The following is a 20,515-nucleotide window of genomic DNA, read 5'->3' on the forward strand; positions in this document are numbered from 1 at the left end:
TGTTCCTCAAATAAAATGTTAGTCAAAATACGATTTTTTTTTCTGGAAAATACAGATTTAGTATCTCAAAAATAATCATGAACTTATAAAGTGGACCTGTTCTGCTCATTTTCATGTTTTTATTCTTGGACTCTAAATTAGTGTTTAGCATTTACATCTGTAACTTGTACCTATGTTAAATGACCCCAGGTTGTACTCCCCTCCTCCAAGAAATAACCCACTGCCACTGGTAAAAATCACACCCTGTGGGAAACCCTGCAGTAAAATTTGGTGACAGCATTAAAAAAGAGTGGCCCTCAGTTTTGATTGTTCAAAACCTGCATCACTGCACCATGCACATTTGGATATAGAGTGCACATCTTGCTGTGTAATTGTGTATTCGAAGGAAATAACTAAAACCTGTTTTACTGTAACAAGTTCTTCAAGAACACCGGTTTACTCAGCAGCGAGTACGACTCTGTTTCTGGGGTTTCAACCAATGTAAACACAAATTTGACTCTTTTATAGCTTTTGTGTGCACATTCACAGCATTTATACGTTGTGCAAACACATCCTCCCATATGTCCCGGCCGGTCACAAAAAGGCCAAGTTTCCCTACTGTGGTATAATATCACACACCAGTTAGAAAAAAGCATCTGCTTTCTGTCCTGACAACACAAAACATTTATTCACAGTTTTCAGCTCAGTCTTTCTTCTGAAAGACCCCCCCCCCCCCCCCCCCCCCCCCCAACAACCATCCTAGTCTTTCAACCTAAAGTCACTGTCCTGGACTCCGTGATCTCCTGCAAAGTACAGCGTGCTTGTATTTTGGGTTTGACGTTAGAACTAACCATGTAAATATTGTTGTCATTCATTGTGTTGGAGACTTGGCACGGCTTGCAACATAAACACAGCCACGACAGTTGATTGACCTCCCTTTTAAAGCTCTGGCTGAAGAAGTAGTAGATCACAGGATTGTATACAGTGGAGCTTTTTGCAAACATGCATGGCAGGAGGCTGACCTCGGGTGGAATGGTGCTGCTGTCACGGAAAATGGACCACAGGCTTACCAAACTGTAGGGCGTCCAACAGCCTATGAAGCCTACACTGATCAAAACTGCGATCTGAAATAGAAAAGGAGGATAGAGTCAGCAAAAAAAAAAGAAAATTATGAGTCTTAAAGCAAGAGACCAAAACTACTGTAACAGATCTTTATTATCTTTACTAAAGCGCCACTTACTACTAACAGCCTCCGATGGAGTTTGACGATGTTGGGGATTCTGTGGCCATTGCGCATCGACTTCTTGTAGGTGAAATAGAGCTTCATGGCGATGCCAAAGTAGCAGCAGAGGATGATGACCGCCGGCATGACCAGGTTGAAGAAGAATATGGAGATCACAAAAGAGAAGCCCTCATGCTTCATCTGCCCCCAGGCAAGGGAGCAGGACAGGCCGAAGGGCTCCAGGCCGTAGCGACCCCAGCCCACTATGGGAAAAAGAGCCCAGATCAGAGCATACAGCCAGGACCACAGGCACAGCATCTTCACCTTCTTCCAACTGATCTTCTCCCCTGCAGTGAGAAATAAAGACATTGGTTGCTTTTTCCTTCAGCCAGCTGTGCAGAAGATCATTTATTAATGCACTTCTAAGGCAGCGCTCACAAATAACTTAAATAAAGATCCTTTAATCCCCAAATTAAATATAGACCCCAAGGATAAAAATGAGAATTAATGTAGATGAAACCCGATGGCTCAAAAATCAGAAGATATTAAATGAATCACGTTATATTCTATCCAATATCAGTGACACTACACCAACACTGAAAACAGGTTTTAACACATGGACACGGCCCCAAGATATTTCTGCCTTCAAACAATTAGTAAACAGTGTGGATTGTGTGCAATATGATGTCAGTTAAGACCACTATAGTGATAGAAAGGGTTTTATTTCCAGTTATTGTCATTTATATTTGGCAGCATGGCTCTGTTCTGGGACCTCTCTGCCTGTTGCATGCATACAGGAAAAGAAAAAGCAGCAGCAGGAAGAGCAGCAGTTATAGTCGACCTCAGCTTGAAGGTGGGTTGCAAAGCAGCTTGCAGACTTGCAGAAACTGTAGGTATGCAAAAATTGCTTAAAATGTACATCCTATATGAGATTTACAAGTGAGGTGATTAGTAATGTGTTGTTGTTTTCGTCTCCCTGAGACCCTGCGCTGATGTGACTCATCCATGTGACCTTTTTCAGAAACCCTACATGCTGAGTATTTAAATGCTGATTATGTCTCATTTTCTATTTACTCTATGTAACCCAAGTATGGAATGTTAATTTAAATCAGCAGCCATCAGGTTGGCAGAAAAGAGGCTTGCTCTCATTAAAATGTGCTCTCATACACTTTCAAGTGTCAAAAATAGTGATAAAATGTGTTGGAATGGTTTGACCAGGAGGAGGCACAAACCCAGCCTCGGGGGTCACAAGCTAGTGTACTCCTAGTGCCGGGCCAAAACCTGAAGAATAGGTCAGGTTGCATGGGGAAGGGTATCAGGTGTAAAATCCGTGCCAAATCAACGTGCAGATCCATCCACTGTGGAGACCCGTTGAGAAATAAGGAAGCAGCCAAAAGGCAACACTTATTGAACATTTTGTATTCAATTTGTTGATTTCTTTTCAAAACTGAAGCGCAAAAATGAAATGTTACTCTTTGACAAACAGTAGTATAAGAGACTGTATATATATATATATATATATATATATATATATATATATATATATATATATATATATATATATATATATATATATATAGTTAGCCTAATAGCATTCATTTAGATAGACATCTCAATTTTGGCCAAAATATGACTTAGGCCATTATGCCATCTGGCACAGTCATCCTTTTTTTTTTTTTGCAAAGAGTTAGACCGACTGTTTCCAGGCTTTGAACTAAGCTAAGGTAACTGGCAGCTTACTCCTGGTAAGAAAACAGTTAAGACATTCCCCAAATGTTCAACTACAACTTAAATAGAGTAATGCAAGAAACATGACATTACAAAGTGGTAAATTTGTCATTTACAGATGCAGATGAGGCCATTCATACAAATCTAAAATTTCATGTTGATGTCCCGTTTCTACTTTGACTTCAAATTTTCATGTGGAAAATGTGGAAGCAGCCAAATAGATTAGCTATCTCGCCTGTCTGTTTTACATACAGATCAGTGTTGTCAAACTCTGAATTACTTACTAGGAGACTGCAGGTTGAGGGACACAATCAAGCGCACAATAGCCAAGACGGTGAGGTTCATGATGCTGGCAATACCAAAGAAGAATCCTGCCAGGCCATAATAAATACAGGAAACATCTCCTCCAAGCCAGCGGTGGCTCCAGGCAGAGGCCACAGCCAGAGGGTACATGGTGACAGCTGCTCCCAGGTCTGTCACGGCTAGATTCACACTCAGCAGCTCAGGCGGTTTCATCCTTGATGACCTTTTGAATGCCATGATGAGGACTAGCAGGTTTCCCACAGTGGAGAGCACAGCTGAGACAGATAGGAGGAGGAGATATTTAAAATATTTAACTGTCACCTGGACAGGTGTGTGAAATGGGCGGTGCCTTTAAATGCATATTAAATGTGTGGCATACTATATTTATTTATTATCTTCTGATTTTGCTTCATAAAGTAATTGATAAATAATCCCAACAGCAGAATTACAATAATAAAATGTACGCTAATCTGAAACAAGTCAATCTGCTTCATGTTAACTTTTTTCTTTGGTACAAATTATACTTTGATACTAATATTAATACTAATAGCAAGTGCAGCAGATGTATAAAGCCTGGATAGAAGGTGAAGCATTTTGTAATAGATATACCTCAATTTCTCCACTTCCACAAATCTTATTGCAGCTATTACAAAAAATTGCCTGATCACACCTTAAGGGGATTCTTTTCCTTTAAAATATTCTAACATCATCTGACCATGGCTTATTTAGCTCGGAGACATGACAGTCTTCACATTTAACCCTCTCAGCCTGAAGGGAAATAAGGATATTCACAACATTGCACTTTTTTTTGGAGCATGTTGCATTTAATAATAATGCTGCTTTTATCACACTGTTAATTATACACATGCAATTACGTCTTCTATGCCGTCCTCTTCATCTGGCTTCTAAGAGGACAGAGATTATAATGGAAGTGCCATTAGCAGGCAGTCAAGGCAAAAAAAAACACGACTGATTTCTTTCACATTTCTAGCAGAAAAAAGTCACTATTATGTCAGACACAGATTACCTAATGCTATCTGGAACACAAAAGCTATTGTATTGCTCAAGGTGTGCACTTGACCTTGCTCAGTTACCTTACGCTGGAAACCTGTGAGTTTGTATGCACTGGAGTGGGTGATTTGATGCATTTTTTGCCAGAAAGCATTGATTGTGCATGGTAAGGCAGTTGTTAAGGGAGTGAATTTGGCTCCGATGAGGTGCATCCTTCATGGTGTGCAGGATGCAGAAGGATCTAAAATCTGCTGGAGTGGTGTGGAGCACTATATGAACAGTGTTGAAGTGCTTTTAAAGTGCTCATGCATAATCAGCTTTCTTCACAGCGTCTGCAGTATTGAATTTTGAGGTTTGGTTGTTAGGATTTGGATCAATGTCCGTGTCTTTCAGAGAGACAGTTTCCCACGACATTAAATACTCTCAGCATCAGCCATTCTGAGAAAGCCTCCTGACTGTTAGGTAAGTGACATTCACAATTGGACCAATAATAGAATGTGCTACACCTGGGACTAAGAGTCCCTGGTAACTGGTGTCAAAAGGTGGAGAACATGAAACACATGAAAAATGTGCAGACACTTAATCATGACCTGTCGCGCTCAAGCTTTAATTAGAGCTAGCAGAATAGAGTGCCATGTCTGCTCTTTGGCTTTGAATTAAACAGTTCCAGTTTCCAGAGATTATGATTATTCCTGAGCAACCTGAACTCACAGCCTATTTTCCCCTCACCTTCGTGCATTGTAGATAATCTTGTAAACAAAACACCATTATTTCTGCATCTGCTTCAGTCCTAGAGCAGGAAGGTAACTGCAACACTTTAATGTTGGCAGGAACACTGTGTGACACTGTGGTTTATGAAGTCCTTGTCCATGCTGAGTTTTAGGATTATGGTTTATTTCATTTTTTAAAACCAGACTCATGTATGAGTGGTGGAGCTAGCCTAATAAACTGAAGACACGTTACAGGATAGCAACTTGTCACTCACAGGGTGGATGACCCTAAACGGTACCACCCTGCTTTATCATCTATTTACTCTAAAATCAGACAAATTTACAACATGAACACAATGTTGTATTTAATTTATAATTTAAGACTTGAAGCTAGCTATTGAACCATGAAAAACCCATTACAAGGTTTTCACTAAGATAATGAAATCAAGTGAGGATCATTTTCTGACTTTTCCAGACGTCCATCCAATCAGAACCACTTTTGGCTCACTTCTGTCCCCTGCTTGGCAGTTTGATAGATGCAGCTCTAAAGCACATCTTGCATGCTTACTTTCCAGCCTCTAAATCTACATTAATACGTGGCAACGCACATTAAATAGCTTCCTGTGGACGGTTAATGTTTTAATTAGAACAATTAGCCGCTTTTCTTGCTGACCACACAATATTCAGTTGAAACTTTCTTGCTTGCGCACATCAGAGAAACAACCAGAGAACAAAACAATTTCCTGACAAGTCATCTAAATCACTGAATAACAGATAACAGCACAGTTGCACTTTATGTATCTCAGCACCGACACAGATGCCTTCATCAGGAATACACCTTTATTTTTGTTTATATTTTCAAAAATCTCCCTTCACAAAATTAACACTGAACTTTTGATTGATGCATGATCAGCTCTGGGACTCAATGCCCAATGACCCGATCAACTTCCAGCTCACTGAAAATTACTTTCAAGTAGCTCTAACCACTTACTGCAAACAAAAAAGAATCAATCGGGACATGCGACATCACCTAACGTCTACAAATAGAGTTTGTCTTAGCAACACTACCACATATCATAAATGGATATAGAAGTTATGTTTAGAAAACCCAAATTATGAACAGCAGTTTGAGGTGGCAGGATTAGAAAGGCAGGGACAGCTCCAGATGAGCAAGTTGGAGACAAAGTTAGTGAGATGGACATCAAAAGGAGGCCTGTAGATGACACGTACAGCAGCATGTGTCCTTCTACACACACACAGGAAAGGGGGTCAACTGTACACTAACACAGTGGTTCGACAGGACTGACTGCTAGATTTAAATAGATAGACAAGAAGGCTTTCTTCATCCTAATCCACGCATGGCTCAATAATTGTCTAATGGCACAATATTGGATGGAAAGGTGTTAAGTGGGAAAAGTGGTAAGAACTTGTTGGCTTTTATGGTCTCAGGTGTAACAGTGCCCGTGAAATGTTTTATATTAAAATGACTTTTGATTAAAGTTTACAACATGGTTAACGTGAACACACACCTTTTTTTTTTTTCAAGGGCAGAAAGTTTCATTTTGATTTGAGCGACACATGAAATAAAAGGAATGGGTTGTTTAAAGAGTCCTCCTCCACAACGCTTTGTATATTCCAGCTGTGCGTCATGCCTCTTTTCTACATTCAAGGTTAAAAACAAAACAAAAAAACGTCTTTAAAGGAAACACCTGTGCATCCTTAATATAGCTCTCTGGCAAGCCTCTGTCCAACAGATTGAGGAGCTTAAGCATCCTTCAATGTGTAAAAATTAGACTGACATCCAGGTCACGGGCAGAGGATAGAGGACAGAGGAGATGAGGAAATTAAAGAATGAGAAAAGCCCTTTGTCTTCCTGTCTTTGTGATTGTCTGTGCCTTTGCCCTTCTTTAATCCACCCTCTGGGTATACAGTCTTGTTTGTCCATGGTGTTTCATGCTCCTGCTCCTCATGCAGCTCATCAGATATTTTCTCTGACTCTTTTAATATCTTGAGTTGTTTGCGTTAGCCAAATCAAGGGTCGCTTTTGTTTATCCTTTACCTGCCTCAGTGTCTTGTGTCTGGGGCCCCTGTTCACCTCACAATGGTAAGACTCTTTAGAGTGTTTAATCCCCACAGTTAAACATAATATTCTTTTGTTTCTGAGCAAGCTTTAAACAATGCTCACAGAAAGGCCAGGTTTTAATCCCAAGTCAAAGACTTTTTATCTTGGGCCACTTTGTTGACCTGCATAAAGTCAAAGGTGTGGGCACTACAGTATGTGGGATGTCAGGATTGAGGGACTGTACAAAAACAATTGGAGTAGAAGGGATTAGAATAGGAGGAGGGGACTGCAATTTTTAAGCTTTGCTAATTAATGTATTTTTATTGCAACTGTGGCTAACTGGGTCTTGCATCTAAAAGACAACTTTACCATGCACCGCGGTTCATTCACGTTTTTATTTCAGGATTTCATGGTTTCATGGATTCACTGTAGAGGTGGTGAGATCAGACAGTCCTAAAATTTTAGCCTTTCTATTAACTTATAACGTGAGTATATACACTCCAGATCAAAATCTTAAGACCAGTTAAAAAATTGCAAGAATTTGCATTTTGCACCATTGGATCTTAAGAAGGTTCTAAGTAGAGCTTCACAATGTTAAAAGAAGAAATCGGCGCAAGAGACAAAATCTTTTGAGCAGGGAATTTATTGAAAACTGCATTTACACTCAAACATGATTTTTCTGATCAAAAGTTTAAGACCATAGCTCAAAAAACCCCGAAAACAGAAATCAAAGTGTCAAAAAGGACTCAGTCATGAGTAGCTCCACAATTCTTGTTGATCACTTCAAACAATCGTTTAGGCATGCTTGATGCCAGTGTTTCCAGGAGGCTAGTGGGAACGTTGCTCCAAGTGTTGAAGATGGCTTCACGAAGGGCATCCACTGTCTGGAACTGATGTCCATTTTGTAACTTCCTTGCCATCCATCCCCAAATGTTCTCAATCGGATTCAGATCAGGGGAACATGCAGGATGGTCCAAAAGAGTGATGTTATTCTCCTGGAAGAAGTCCTTTGTCAGGCGGGCATTGTGAACTGCAGCATTGTCCTGTTGAAAAACCCAGTCATTACCACACAGACGAGGGCCCTCAGTCATGAGGGATGCCCGCTGTAACATCTCTACATAGCCAGATGCTGTTTGACGTCCCTGCACAACCTGAAGCTCCATTGTTCCATTGAAGGAAAACGCACCCCAAATCATGATGGCGCCCATCCCATGTTTGGTGCACCCTTGCAAAGTCCAAACGGCGTTGAAGAAGACGTGGCCTTTGAAGACGTTTTTTGTTTCTGAAGCCCTTCCCTCGCAGATGCCATCTGATGGCTAATGGGTTGCAGTCAGCACCAGTAATGGCCTTAATTTGGGTAGAGGATCGTCCGTGTCTTGACGGACAGCCAATAGGATCCTGCAGCTCAGCGCTGGTGAAATTTTTTGGGGTCTACCACTTGACTTTTTTGTTCCATAACCCTCAGGATCATTTAAAAAATGCAAAATGACTGTCTTACTGCGTCCAACCTCAGCAGCGATGGCACGTTGTGAGAGGCATTGCTTACGCAGCTCAACATCCTACCACGTTCAAAGTCAGCAAGATTTTTTGCTTTTGCCACCAGGAGGTCTTGACAGTGTAAAGACCTTGACAGAAAGTTACATGGAATCTAAATTTTTGCACAGCTTTGGTTTTTAAAGGCTGTGGTCTTAAACTTTTGATCAGCTGAAAAAATCATGTTTGAGTGTAAATGCAGTTTTAAATAAATTCCCTGCTCAAAAGATTTTGTCTCTTGCGCTGATTTCTTCTTTTAGCACTGTGAAGCTCTACTTAGAACCTTCTTAAGATCCAATAGTGCAAAATGCAAATTCTTGCAATTTTTTAACTGGTCTTAAGATTTTGATCTGGAGTGTATATGTATACATGGTCATTTCCCTCCACATCCTGTGAATGTGACTATTCCTTTGATTACTGGACCTGATTTCTCTGTATTTGTGTGAAGTGTGCTGAAAAGAAACTTGACTCATAGCCAGAGTCAGAGGGATCACGTTGAGACTGATTTCAGTGGTAATGATCGATTTAGTGTTCTGTATTCCCCCCGTGGGCAGCAGAGAACTGAATCGAATTGAGATGGAAATGATATCAAACCATGTTTTGTTTGATCGTTCGGGATCAAAACAAAGCAGGCTTTATCTTTCACTTCTCTTAACTTGCATTCATCTTCCATCTGGCACCCTCCCTCTGACTCAGTGACAGATCCATGTATTCATCTCAAAGCATTGCCCCCCCCCAAAAAAACAAAAAACAAAAACACGAGTTTGAACAGCTACATTCTGAAATCATGTTTGATTTAAATTTCTAAATGTGGAATGCACCAAAAAAATTAATAAAAATACTGCTGCTGGATTGTCAGAGAGATGAGCAGGGATGACCTATAGATGTGATGCAAGACAGAGTATCTACACCAGCTTTTTTTTGTCCATTAGAAGAACCAAATCAATGCATAAAACCTGGATTATGAACTCTGCAGCTTCACTTTATAAATCCTGCAGTGGATGAAAGTCCAGTGGTCTTTACACTTGCCTGCTACTATCCACCCTCCATTATGTCAACCTATCAATCTGTCTTTGGTTGTTCGGGAGATTTATGATCCAGTTCCAGGAGGATAAACTGCGCTGAATAGAAGGAGGATGGCTTTGTGGAGAGATGTGAGCAGCGCCAAACAACTGGGAGCTACATATTAACTTGATTACCATTACAATGAATGTGATATACTGAATATTAGTGGCATTAATATTTGAGACAGTATATGTTTAAGTCGTCACCAGCCAGCTGGAAAACCTGAATATCCACATTAAGATGGCTTGATAAGTGCCCTTTTTTTTGCAAGACAATTTTCCATTTTAATTTCTATTCAATTAAAAGCACGTAATGCGCAAACAGGTGTATTTTTTATAATTCTACTAGACCTCCTTTGACTTTCCTTGTCGTCACAGCATGTGCATGCCATTGGAGCAGCATCCCTGTCTGACCTGCGTATATTGGTGACAGGCAGGTAACATATGAACACAGGCAGCCAAAAGTATGCAATAATAATAATTTAATTTTAAGCATTTATATTTAAGCAGGTAGGCCTCCTGTGACTTTCCAGTCACTAAAGTTTTAGATGAATGGGAAAACTCCTCTAGCTTTAACCATTTCTTATGCGTAATTTTGCGAATTTATCGTCTCAGAAAATTATTTTCTCAGAAATCTACTTTGAACTGATGGATTATAAAAAATGGATTATACAAAAAAAAACGTATGATCGTGTCTTTTAAATCAGTTTAGTCAAGACTCAAAAAAAAAAACATAAAGGACCTATTCCGTCACCGATTCTAGTTTAGTCGAGGTTTCAACTTACTTAGACCAGCAGGTAGCAGCCTGTGCCGATGTCCAGCGCTGGTGATAAAGCAGAGGTGTACTTATCCATGATAACTGTGATCAAAACCGAGATATGGAAGAAGTGATCTTCATGCAATCGGAGAAGAGTCAAAATATGCCTCTGTTGCTGCGCTCCGGTGTCAGAGGCATCTGTCCTTTGGAAGGAGCTGAAAAGCGTATCGACTGAAGCCTTCTGCCTGCAAGCCAGGGTATGTCGTCTGGGATCATGGTAAAGGCAGGGCTGCCATCCAGCGTCTCCTGTGTCTGTGGTGTTACTGAGCTTTCAAACAGCGGAAAACAGGTTCTGTTAGCTTCGGGTTAAGTTAAGGGAAGCGGAGAAGGAAAGTGTTAACGGAGAACAAAGAGAAAACAAACAAATAAAACTGGGGCCACCATTTACTAAATTGACATGAAATGCGCTATGCTAAAGTTTTGATGAATTTGCGTGCACCTTCTGATCAGCCTGATGTGGCAGGGACCTTTCTCACAGGCTGGCATCAGCACTGGTGTCTCTTATTTCTTGGCAAACTGCTGTAGGACATAAAGACATTTTTGCTCTTTACTGTGAAGATTTGCTTGTCCAGGTAAGGAGGCCAGGTAGAATCACACCACGCGAATCCATGGAAGATTTATTAGCTTTAAATTGTTGAGTCGTGATTTGTCTTTAAAATACTGATATGCTAATTTATCTCTCATTTATAGTCAAAAGGTTAGGGGAAAAAATCTGAAGAAAAAATATTCATCAGTCAAATTGAGTGTTGCCAAAAAGTGATTTCCGGTATTCACCAAAAATTGTTGGCAGTATATAAACAGATGTAAATGAGTTGTCGGCCTATAATCCATCAACATGTTTCAAACATATCGCTCATGTCACGTTGAGCCAGAAACAACATTCCTGTGACAACTTAGAAGCTGCAATCAGTTTTTGGCAAAGAGACTTTTATGTATCCTTCATTTATCCGGGTTTAAAAAATCTATTTGACATGAAAAAATGTCTTTTCAAGAGTGATCTGAGCAAGAAGGCAGCAGAAATTGCAATGAATATAACATAGTTCTGTCAAAATATTTGAAGTGGCCAAAAAGGACTGGATTGGTTATAATGTAGAACACAGAGTAGGTATAATAATGCAGTCATAAAGATACTTGCAAAACAGGCCGTTGCTTTATTTTATATATAACTCCTTTCAAAATGTTGTTACAGCCCATTTTTCAATATAAGCAAAGATATTAGACATTAAAAAACCCACATAGAAACATATGCAATCACTTTTAGCATGACACAGCTCCACCAAAGGATTACCCACGGCAGCAGGATCTTATACTGTTACAACTATATTTAACAAAGTTATTTCTGTTTGGCCATTTTCATAAATGTGCAAAACTCCCGTGTGTTGGGTATGAACATATGGATCATTCTGGTGAAGATATTATGCATATCATATTATTCACATTAACATGCTGTCTGGTGCACTTCAAAACACAGTGTTAAACATTATTTTATGAACCCTCAGCACATTAAGTCACACCACTCCCATTTGATGGCTGGAATGGGCCTATTGCAGTGTGCTGCCTGCAGGGTAAAACCTCTTATTATATGTGAAGCTTTAATTCAGTGGGCTCAGATTATGACAAATATTTACTCAGTACAGTTACTTACTGTACAATTTTCTATTTTATTTTGACTACTTCTATTGTGTACTTTCTCCCCTAACTTATTTCAAATTGTAAACACAAGTTGTTAGTTTGGTCCAGATACCACCGAGGGCACTGAAGTGGTTTTCTGGGATTTTTGCCACAGTGGCAGAACCTATTTTTCCTTTTTTCAAGGAAGACCGTGGCAGCTTTTTTTTTTTTTTCTGGTCATTTGCAGGTGGAAATGCACTACTAGCCTTACAGCTCTGTTGAGGGTTTAACAGCTTAGTGGAGGCCTGAACTGGTTCTTTTTTCAGTGTTGGAAAACTTGTTCTGGACTGTCCAAAACTGTCAGTGTACATTTGGATCTACAACATTACATTTCTGGTAATTCATCAACATAAACCATCATTATGACAACTAATTGTAGAATGCTTTTTTTTTGGGGGGGGGGGGGGGGGGGGGGACCATTTTGTTACCCTTTGGGGCAGTAAAAAGAGAAATGATAGTAGAGAAGAAATTTCAAGCAGGATTTTGAAAAACGTCAAAACCCCAAAAGATTTTATCCTCCGACTGATTTTCCTTTGTGCGCTCACTTATCTTTTTGGTCCCTATATCGCATGTTGGTGCCAGCAGTAGAGAACAGTCCAGAAATCCATTGTGGAGAGCTTAATGACCCGCACACTCTTTAGACAGTCTTCCTGACATGAGGTCCATGGCAGGGTAAAATGCAAAGGTAATATTACAGGGCTGTCAAAAGGCTTTTTTTCCCCCCCTGGAGAGACTAAAGAGCAATTCAAAAGGGTTAGTGTTCTATCATTGATTTGAAGATGTGTTTGTAAATTACCAATGTTGATTTGAGTGTTGTCATGTAAAAAGTTGCCATAACAATAAAGAAGGTATTCAAAACCATGTTTAAGTGTTTATAGATGTCGCCTAAATGGAATTCTGATGGCACTGCGGTCTTTCCCGACCATTCCTCATTTCGTTGCATCAAAATTTGTGAACCCGATACAGGACCGGTGCATATCAGAGCCTTCAGCTTACAAAAATACTGACACAATGATTAAAGGCTCACCAAAAGACTGTTGTGTTAAGACGAACTGAATAGTTTTTCAATTTCTGAGAGACTTTGTGTACAGTTTGAGCACGAAATGCAGCCATTCAAACCTTTTTCATGCTCTCGCTGAAACTTCCACTTGATTTAAAAATGTCAGGGCTAAGAGACACTTAAGCTTGGTTGGTGATTGTATCTCAGCATGCTTGTATTACTTTTTAAAATAGCTCTTTCATACAAAGCAAACAAACAAGCTTATCAGGCAAAAGCCACCAGTGCAGAAAAATGCAGACGTTCAATGGTAAATTTTTAGACATCAGCACGTTTCAAAATGTTCACCACTGTATTTAATGACTGCATGAACATATTCCACATCACTGTGACACCAGCTGGTTTCTTGTGTCTAAAGCTTGATTCATGCTGCTTTTCTTTATATGATTGCTACAGTAGTTTAGAGTAAGTGTTTCAATGCAGAGGAACAGCTGGCAATCCGTGTTAAAGCTGCCAGCCCTGCAGAGTTTGTTCATCTGAAATGTTCAGTGATTGCTGTTTCTCTCCTTAAATTGATAACGCACTGATCAGAAAATATTGATCATGATATGATGATGATGATGATGATGATGATTATCAAACTAACATCTATCTGGTTAGTTATAACCATCTACCACTTTCAGTCTCTTCTTTCTGCACATTGAAATCTGAGGCAATGTTTGAACATGAATACCTTAAAAACTAAAAGATCACTGACCCACCACCACACGGTTATGCTGAATGCTGTTACAGGAAGGGCAGTGTTCTCCGCAGTTTTCCAGACCCTTTCACATCTGTCGTATGTGCTTAGTGTGAACCTGCTCTCATATGTGAAAAAAGGTGAACCTGGTAATTGTGGTATTCTATGGCAAACATCAGTCAGGCTCCACGGTGCCGGGCAGTGAGCACAGGTCAATTTGTAGCTCTGGCAGTACTCATCCTGTTCCTCCTTGCACAAAGGAGCAGATACCGGTCCTGTTGATGGGTTAAGGACCTCCTACAGCCCTGTCCAGCTTTCCTGGAATCTCTTCAAGCTCTTGAGACCGCGCTGGGAGACACAGCAAAACTAGTAAAAAAAAAAAAAGTCAGAAGAGATAAGTGTAAAGTTGATGGAGGGGAGGGATTATGGTGTGGAGGTGTTTTCAGGAGTTGGACTCGGTCTCTTAATTCCAGTGAAGGGAACTCTTAATGCTTCAGTGTACCAGTGTCACAATACGGCAGGAATGGGAACCCCAACACAGGAAGCAGCGATTGAAATCTAATGGTGCGTGACTGCAGAAAATCACAGACAAAATATATTAAGCAAACACTGGGCTGGATAGGTGCCAGAGAACTCAGAACTAGGAGGACAATATAGAAACAACATGGGAAACACACAGCGTAAGGGAAGCCAAAGGCAACAACGCAACAAAGAACAGATGACACAGACAATATATACACACAAGCAGTAATCAGGGAGAAAAGACACACCAGGGAGCAATCACAGAAGACAAGACATGGGAAGTAAAACTGAATACAAGACAGAAGGGACAGGAGCCTATCAAAATAAAGCAGGAAGTAATGAACACAGAGACCAGGACTCAGACTTACAACCTTTGATGCCACAAAACTGGGAAACCAGACAACCAAAAGGACAGGACAAAAGCAGAATTGGGAACACAGAGATGTGAACCATGACCAAGAACAGAACTCAGATAATTAAACTAAGCAGGCCAGAGAAAACAAATAAAGAACCCATAACAAACTAAGAATAGAGAAATAAAAAACTGAATTTGACAGTTCAAAACACAAAACACTGGGCCACAGACCGAGGATCATGTCAACCAAGACATATTGGACAGTTTCATGTTCCCAGCTTTGTGGGAACAGTTTGGGGATGGCCCTTTTCTGCAAAGCATGAGCCCACATCCATATTAAACCCTATGGATTTTCATCATATAAGAGGTCTTAATTTGTCATCTCTATTGTCTCACATTCCATCACAAAACATGATAATTGTTATTTCTTGTTTAAAAACATGAATATGGGCTCATCTGGTGCAGAAGAAATATTCTGGCTCTGCGAGCTCTAAGCTGTATCACAGTGACCAGGGCATTAAAAGGTCAAATGTCATGGTAATCAGGTGCTGACAGCTGGACCATGGTGTTGATTTCCTTTATTTTATTTATTTCTTTTAGATGAGCTGCTAATGACTGGCTTGTCTTTGCCTCTGCAGGACAATGTGCTCCTGATTACATTCATTGTGTAGTCAAAGTGTGAATATTCTAACAGCAAAGAGGGGAGATACGTGGGGGAAAATAATCATTCAGTCACATTAAAAAGGTCACATTAATTTCTGTTGTGAGCTCCAGCAGATTTTGTGTACGGGGCTGTGATCAGCTGACCTGTGCTGCTAGTCTTTGTGGATCACCAACTGAATTCAACAAGAGATGAGCAGATAAGAGGGCTGGTTAGACAGTATAAGCTGGTATAAAGATGGAATTCAGTCAGTAAATCTAATCAGCATCATCAACTTGAATTAATTTGATGTCTGCTACCCTTGATGTAACCTCACATTACCTATGAACATCACAGCTGCCTTTCACCAGTCCAACATAAAACTTTACTACAGTGCTTTAGCCTTTAGTGTGTAGCCTGCACTAAACTGCTTAATATTTTCATGCAATGTATGTGAGACTGTTTTGCAGGATGTTTCAGGATATGAAACAATATGCCTTCAGAAACGCATCCTCTACAGATCCACTGTTCAAACTGCTCATTATAGTACAGTACAGTAATCCATCCATTCACTTCCGCTTGTCCTGTTCAGGGTCGCGGGGGGGCTGGAGCCTATCCCAGCTGACATAGGGCAAGAGGCAGGGTACACCCTATACAGGTCACCAGCCTGTCACAGGGCCAACACAGAGAGACAGACAACATCTACACTCATATTCATGCTCTCATTCACACCTATGGGCAGTTTAGAGTTCCAATTAACCTAAACCCAGTAAGTGCATGTTTTTGGTCTGTGGGAGGAAACCCCGGAGAAAACCCACACAGACGCGGGGAGAACATGCAAACTCCACAGAGAGAGGGAGGGAGGGACCTGGGCCAAGATGGAATCAAACCCAGGCCTTCCAGATGGTATTCTAGCTGTGAGGCAGCAGTGCTAACCACTGCGCCACCATGCTGCCCTACCGTGCTGCCCTATAGTAGATGCACAAATGATATCTATATTTTTTCCTCTTTCATCGCTTCGTGTGCAATAAAAACCGGTGACAGACGCACCAATAGGATTGTCTTTTATGTGTCATTGTTTCCTTCATTTAGGTTCCAATCGGACATCAATAGTAGAAAGTAGAGATATTTATTTATTTATTAATTTGTTGTGGCAGCTAGCAGGTAATTTGAGGTATATTAGTCAGATCGCTGACAATCCTGCTGATGGAAATTATGGTGCTTCAAGTTAGTTTCACAAAGGCTGAATTGCATTTATTGGTATGGACAATGGACTCCCCCCCCTCTGCTCTGCATTAAGGTGAGATATGAAAGCGAGAATGTAGAGAGCAAAAGGTTAAAAGCAACACTTAAGGCGGTGCAGCAGCAGCGGCAGCACAATAGCCACTTCTAATAAAAAGATAAGTGACATTATTGAAGCATTTGTGTTAGTTTATTGTGTTAGACACATTCATCCTGATGTTTGTACAGTAAGCTCAGTGCTCATATGTCTGCCACATGCACATACAGCGAAATAACTCACATGCAGAGTGAGGTTAAAGCTCTTAATAATCAATACCACATCTGTAATTTGAGCGGATCAATGCAGCTTTTAATCAGTCATGGAAACCGACAAAGTCACTTTTAACGTTTTCTTTGCACGATGGAAGTGTGAACCTGGTCGGTCGGGCTGAGGCGTTTTGGTGTTTTTCATCTGTCGCTTTTCATACAGAGAAAAGCTTTTAAGGATGACATGATGATGTAACCGGGTAACAGACTGTCACTGGTTTTCTCAGTTGTTAGAGGTGAGACAGCGTCACGGTGGCCAGATGCTGAAATTAATTTGAAAGGACTCTCCTCTTGATTGAAGCATTGCATTTTTTTTTTCTTTTTTTGCAGTCATCACATAATGGAGGCTGCCTAAAGAAACTTTAATTGCGGCTGCAATTAAAGTTTTGGGGTTCTGATATATGAAACTCTATGGTATTTAAAAGCTCTCTCCACACTTATAGTAGTCCTAATTTAGTACAACTAATGTCATTTTTACAACTATGATATGATCTTATTTTATTATGTGTCCCTAAAATTTTATAAAATGTTTCTACAAAAAGGGGCCACAGTGAGCTGCCAGAACAGCATCAGTCTGCCTTGGTATGGATTCTTACACCCTCTGAAACGCGATTATTCTAAAATATATTTCATATAGGTGTTCAATATGTTTGAGATGCAGAAACTGTGAAGACCGTGGTATTATGATTCACATTTTTTTCTACTTCTCAGTCCATTTAGTGACCCCTCGTGCCCTCTGGATGGGGGCACTATAATGGAAGAGACCTTCCTCGCTGCTCTGAACAGCTTTGTATTGATTTGCAGTGATGGGACAAGCGGACCCAAACCATGTAGGCAAACTGCCTGCCACAGCATAACAAAGCCACCAGATCCCCTCATTGTAGAGGTTAAGGGTTCAAGCCTGTACTGTTCTCTTGTCGTACACCTCAAATGGGCTCTCTCACTTGTCAAGAATATGGGAAGAATGACTCATGTGACCTTTTTTTCCTTTGTGTCTTCAGACCAGTGCTGATGATTTTTGCACTGATGAACCCTCAAATGTGCATTCGTCTTTGAGGGTATTGTGCACTGCAATCCTCCTTTAATATCCTTTTCTATGCAATCATCAACCAATTGTTGTTGCTAACCATCTGATCATGCATGAACATTGTGACCTTTCACCCAAGGAACCGTTGTTCTCCTGGATTTTTTTTTTTTTTTTGGCACAAGCATCAGGGTCATTAAATGTGCGCATTGAACTGTAGCTTCTGACTCTATGTTCTTTCTCATAGATCTAAAGGCAAATGCAGATGCCACTTATACCTCTGTTCCTGTACACAAGCCAAATGAGCAGTCTGTGTCTGCAACTCCTGCCTTAGCCATGAACCCGTGCGCACGGCGCGCGCTTGTGTGTGTGTGTGTGTGTGTGTGTGTGTGTGTGTGTGTGTGTTTCATCATAGCAAAATGTGGTCCAGGAGAGACCTACTATAGGAAAAGCTCCACAAAGGTGTGCTGTTGAGTATGGACACCCTGGGATGTCTGGACATCTGTGGAAGAATTTAGTCGACCCCAAATACATTCATGAAACGTTACTGTTGTGTATTTGAGATTAAAATGAAGGTAGAATTTGGAGCTCAGCACTTCTTTTCTGATCTCTGGTTTCTAGTTGACCTCGAGCTCAGCAGATTGTTAAACTATGCCATGCTTAGATTGCTTTTGGTATATTCAGATTGACTTTTAGACAGTCTGCTCAGCAGAAAAAACAAAACAAAACAAATGGAGTTCAATTTTTGCAAACTGGATCCAAATCACATTTGAATGTGGTTGAGTCTAAAACCGCAGTGACGACAGTGCTGAGCAAAATTAATGCTGCTACGCTCACAGCACAGAGAGAGCAAGAACAGAAGAACAGTGCCAAAATAAATTGTCTGCTGGCACGTTGCAGATCATTCGAGATATCTGGACACAAAACTCCAGTCTGATCAAATATCATTTTCTTCCAGCCTGAACAAAGCCTCAGAATTTACTATACACATGGGCTTTGTTCTATCCACGTGGAAGTCTTTCCCTGGAAGAATAATCCCTTTACAACATCTAGCTAGGTCAGGGAACACTCTAGAGGAGACAGACACATCATTGTCAAAGTGTAAAATTAAGAGACACCTTCACAAATATAGGGAAAAAAATAACCTCAAGATATAAATCAGTCAAGAACAGAAAAACAAGATAAGACTGATGATCAAAACCAAGATTAACGTACCAGCAAGACGCAAAAGGAAGAGCATGGAGAAGAAAGAAAATGGTCATGCTAGGAGGCATGCTGCTTCACTTGTCAAACGTGGTGGAGGCAGTATCATAACATGGAAGTGTGCAGTTGCCACCGGACCTGGGTCACTGGGTTATTAATCTTACTGATATGATTGCTGAGGGGCTGGATTCCGAATTGCACATTTTCTGTTTAGATTCATAGTCATAGTTAAATGCATAGTAACACAAAAATACCACAAAGCAACCTAAAAGCTTCCTGAAGCATGCTTACTGGAGTTAAGGCAAAGACCTGACAAGGCATCACAAGAAAGGAAACTGGCAAATGCTGACGTTCATGGGCTTCAGGCTTCAGTCGGACATTGACTGCACAGGATACAATAATCTTTGTTTGAAAGGCTCTTTGTCCAGTGTTGCCCAGTATTACATAAATAGCTGTCTGTATGTTATAGTTACATTTATTACAGTACAAATGTGATGATGGAAAAGATTCTTTAAAAAAAGGGAGTACATGTTGTAAAATTCAATGAATTTTCACATTTATAAAGACAGAAAGAAGTATTAACCAAACTTGCCTTCTCCCTCTCAGTCTGACAGGAAATCCCATTGGACCCATATGACCTTTGACTGGCAGCTTTTGGTCATGTTGCCCTCCAGTTTAGCTCCTTCAGCAGGTGACCTGGCCCTGTGAGACTGGAAATGGAGGAGCTTGTATGATGAAAGTTGAAATGTAGTCCAGAGGAGCTGTTAGAATAGAATAGAATAGAATAGAATGCCTTTTATTGTCATTATACAGGATGTACAATGAGATAGGAGGGCCACTCCTGTTCAGTGCCATGCAATAGAAAATCAAATTCTCTAAAATAAAAAATACAAATATTATAGTCTAGTATAATCAAGAAATATACAGAAAATAAACAATGTATAAAATATACAAAAAATAGAATGTATAAAAAATATATACATACATTGGTGCATCTGTACATTGTAAGAAAAGTAAATAAGTGCATACATATAAAAATGAAGATGATGAATATTGCACTAGTGAATGAATACTGGATATTACCAATATAGGAATGTTAGATATTGTTCAGTATGAATAATCTAATATTGCACAGAGATGTGGGTGTTGCACAGTTACAGTGGGTGAGTGTGTGAGTTCAGGGTGGTGATTGCTCTGGCGAAGAAACTGTTCTTGAGTCTGTTTGTTCTGGCTTTGATGCACCTGTAGCGCCTGCCAGAGGGCAGCAGGTCAAACAGGTCAAAGCCAGGGTGTGAGCTGTCCTTGATGATGTTCCTGGCTCTGCTAATGCAGTGGGAGGTGTAGATGTCCATCAGGGAGGGGAGAGGGCAGCCAACGATTCTTTGTG

The 20,515-nt window shown here is 40.4% G+C and overlaps 1 protein-coding gene across 1 annotated transcript; it reads right to left on the reverse strand.

Annotated features, from left to right (window-relative positions):
* Positions 1-746: 746 nt before the first annotated feature.
* LOC115774834 (opsin-5) lies at positions 747-10,478 on the reverse strand. The gene is given in 4 exon segments (XM_075074354.1): positions 747-1,103; positions 1,220-1,548; positions 3,214-3,507; positions 10,394-10,478. Coding segments are annotated over 4 exon segments (1,053 nt in total). The 5' UTR covers positions 10,467-10,478.
* Positions 10,479-20,515: the final 10,037 nt, after the last annotated feature.

This window comes from Archocentrus centrarchus, chromosome 24 (assembly GCF_007364275.1).
Source record: "Archocentrus centrarchus isolate MPI-CPG fArcCen1 chromosome 24, fArcCen1, whole genome shotgun sequence".
Classification (NCBI taxonomy): Eukaryota; Metazoa; Chordata; class Actinopteri; order Cichliformes; family Cichlidae; genus Archocentrus; species Archocentrus centrarchus.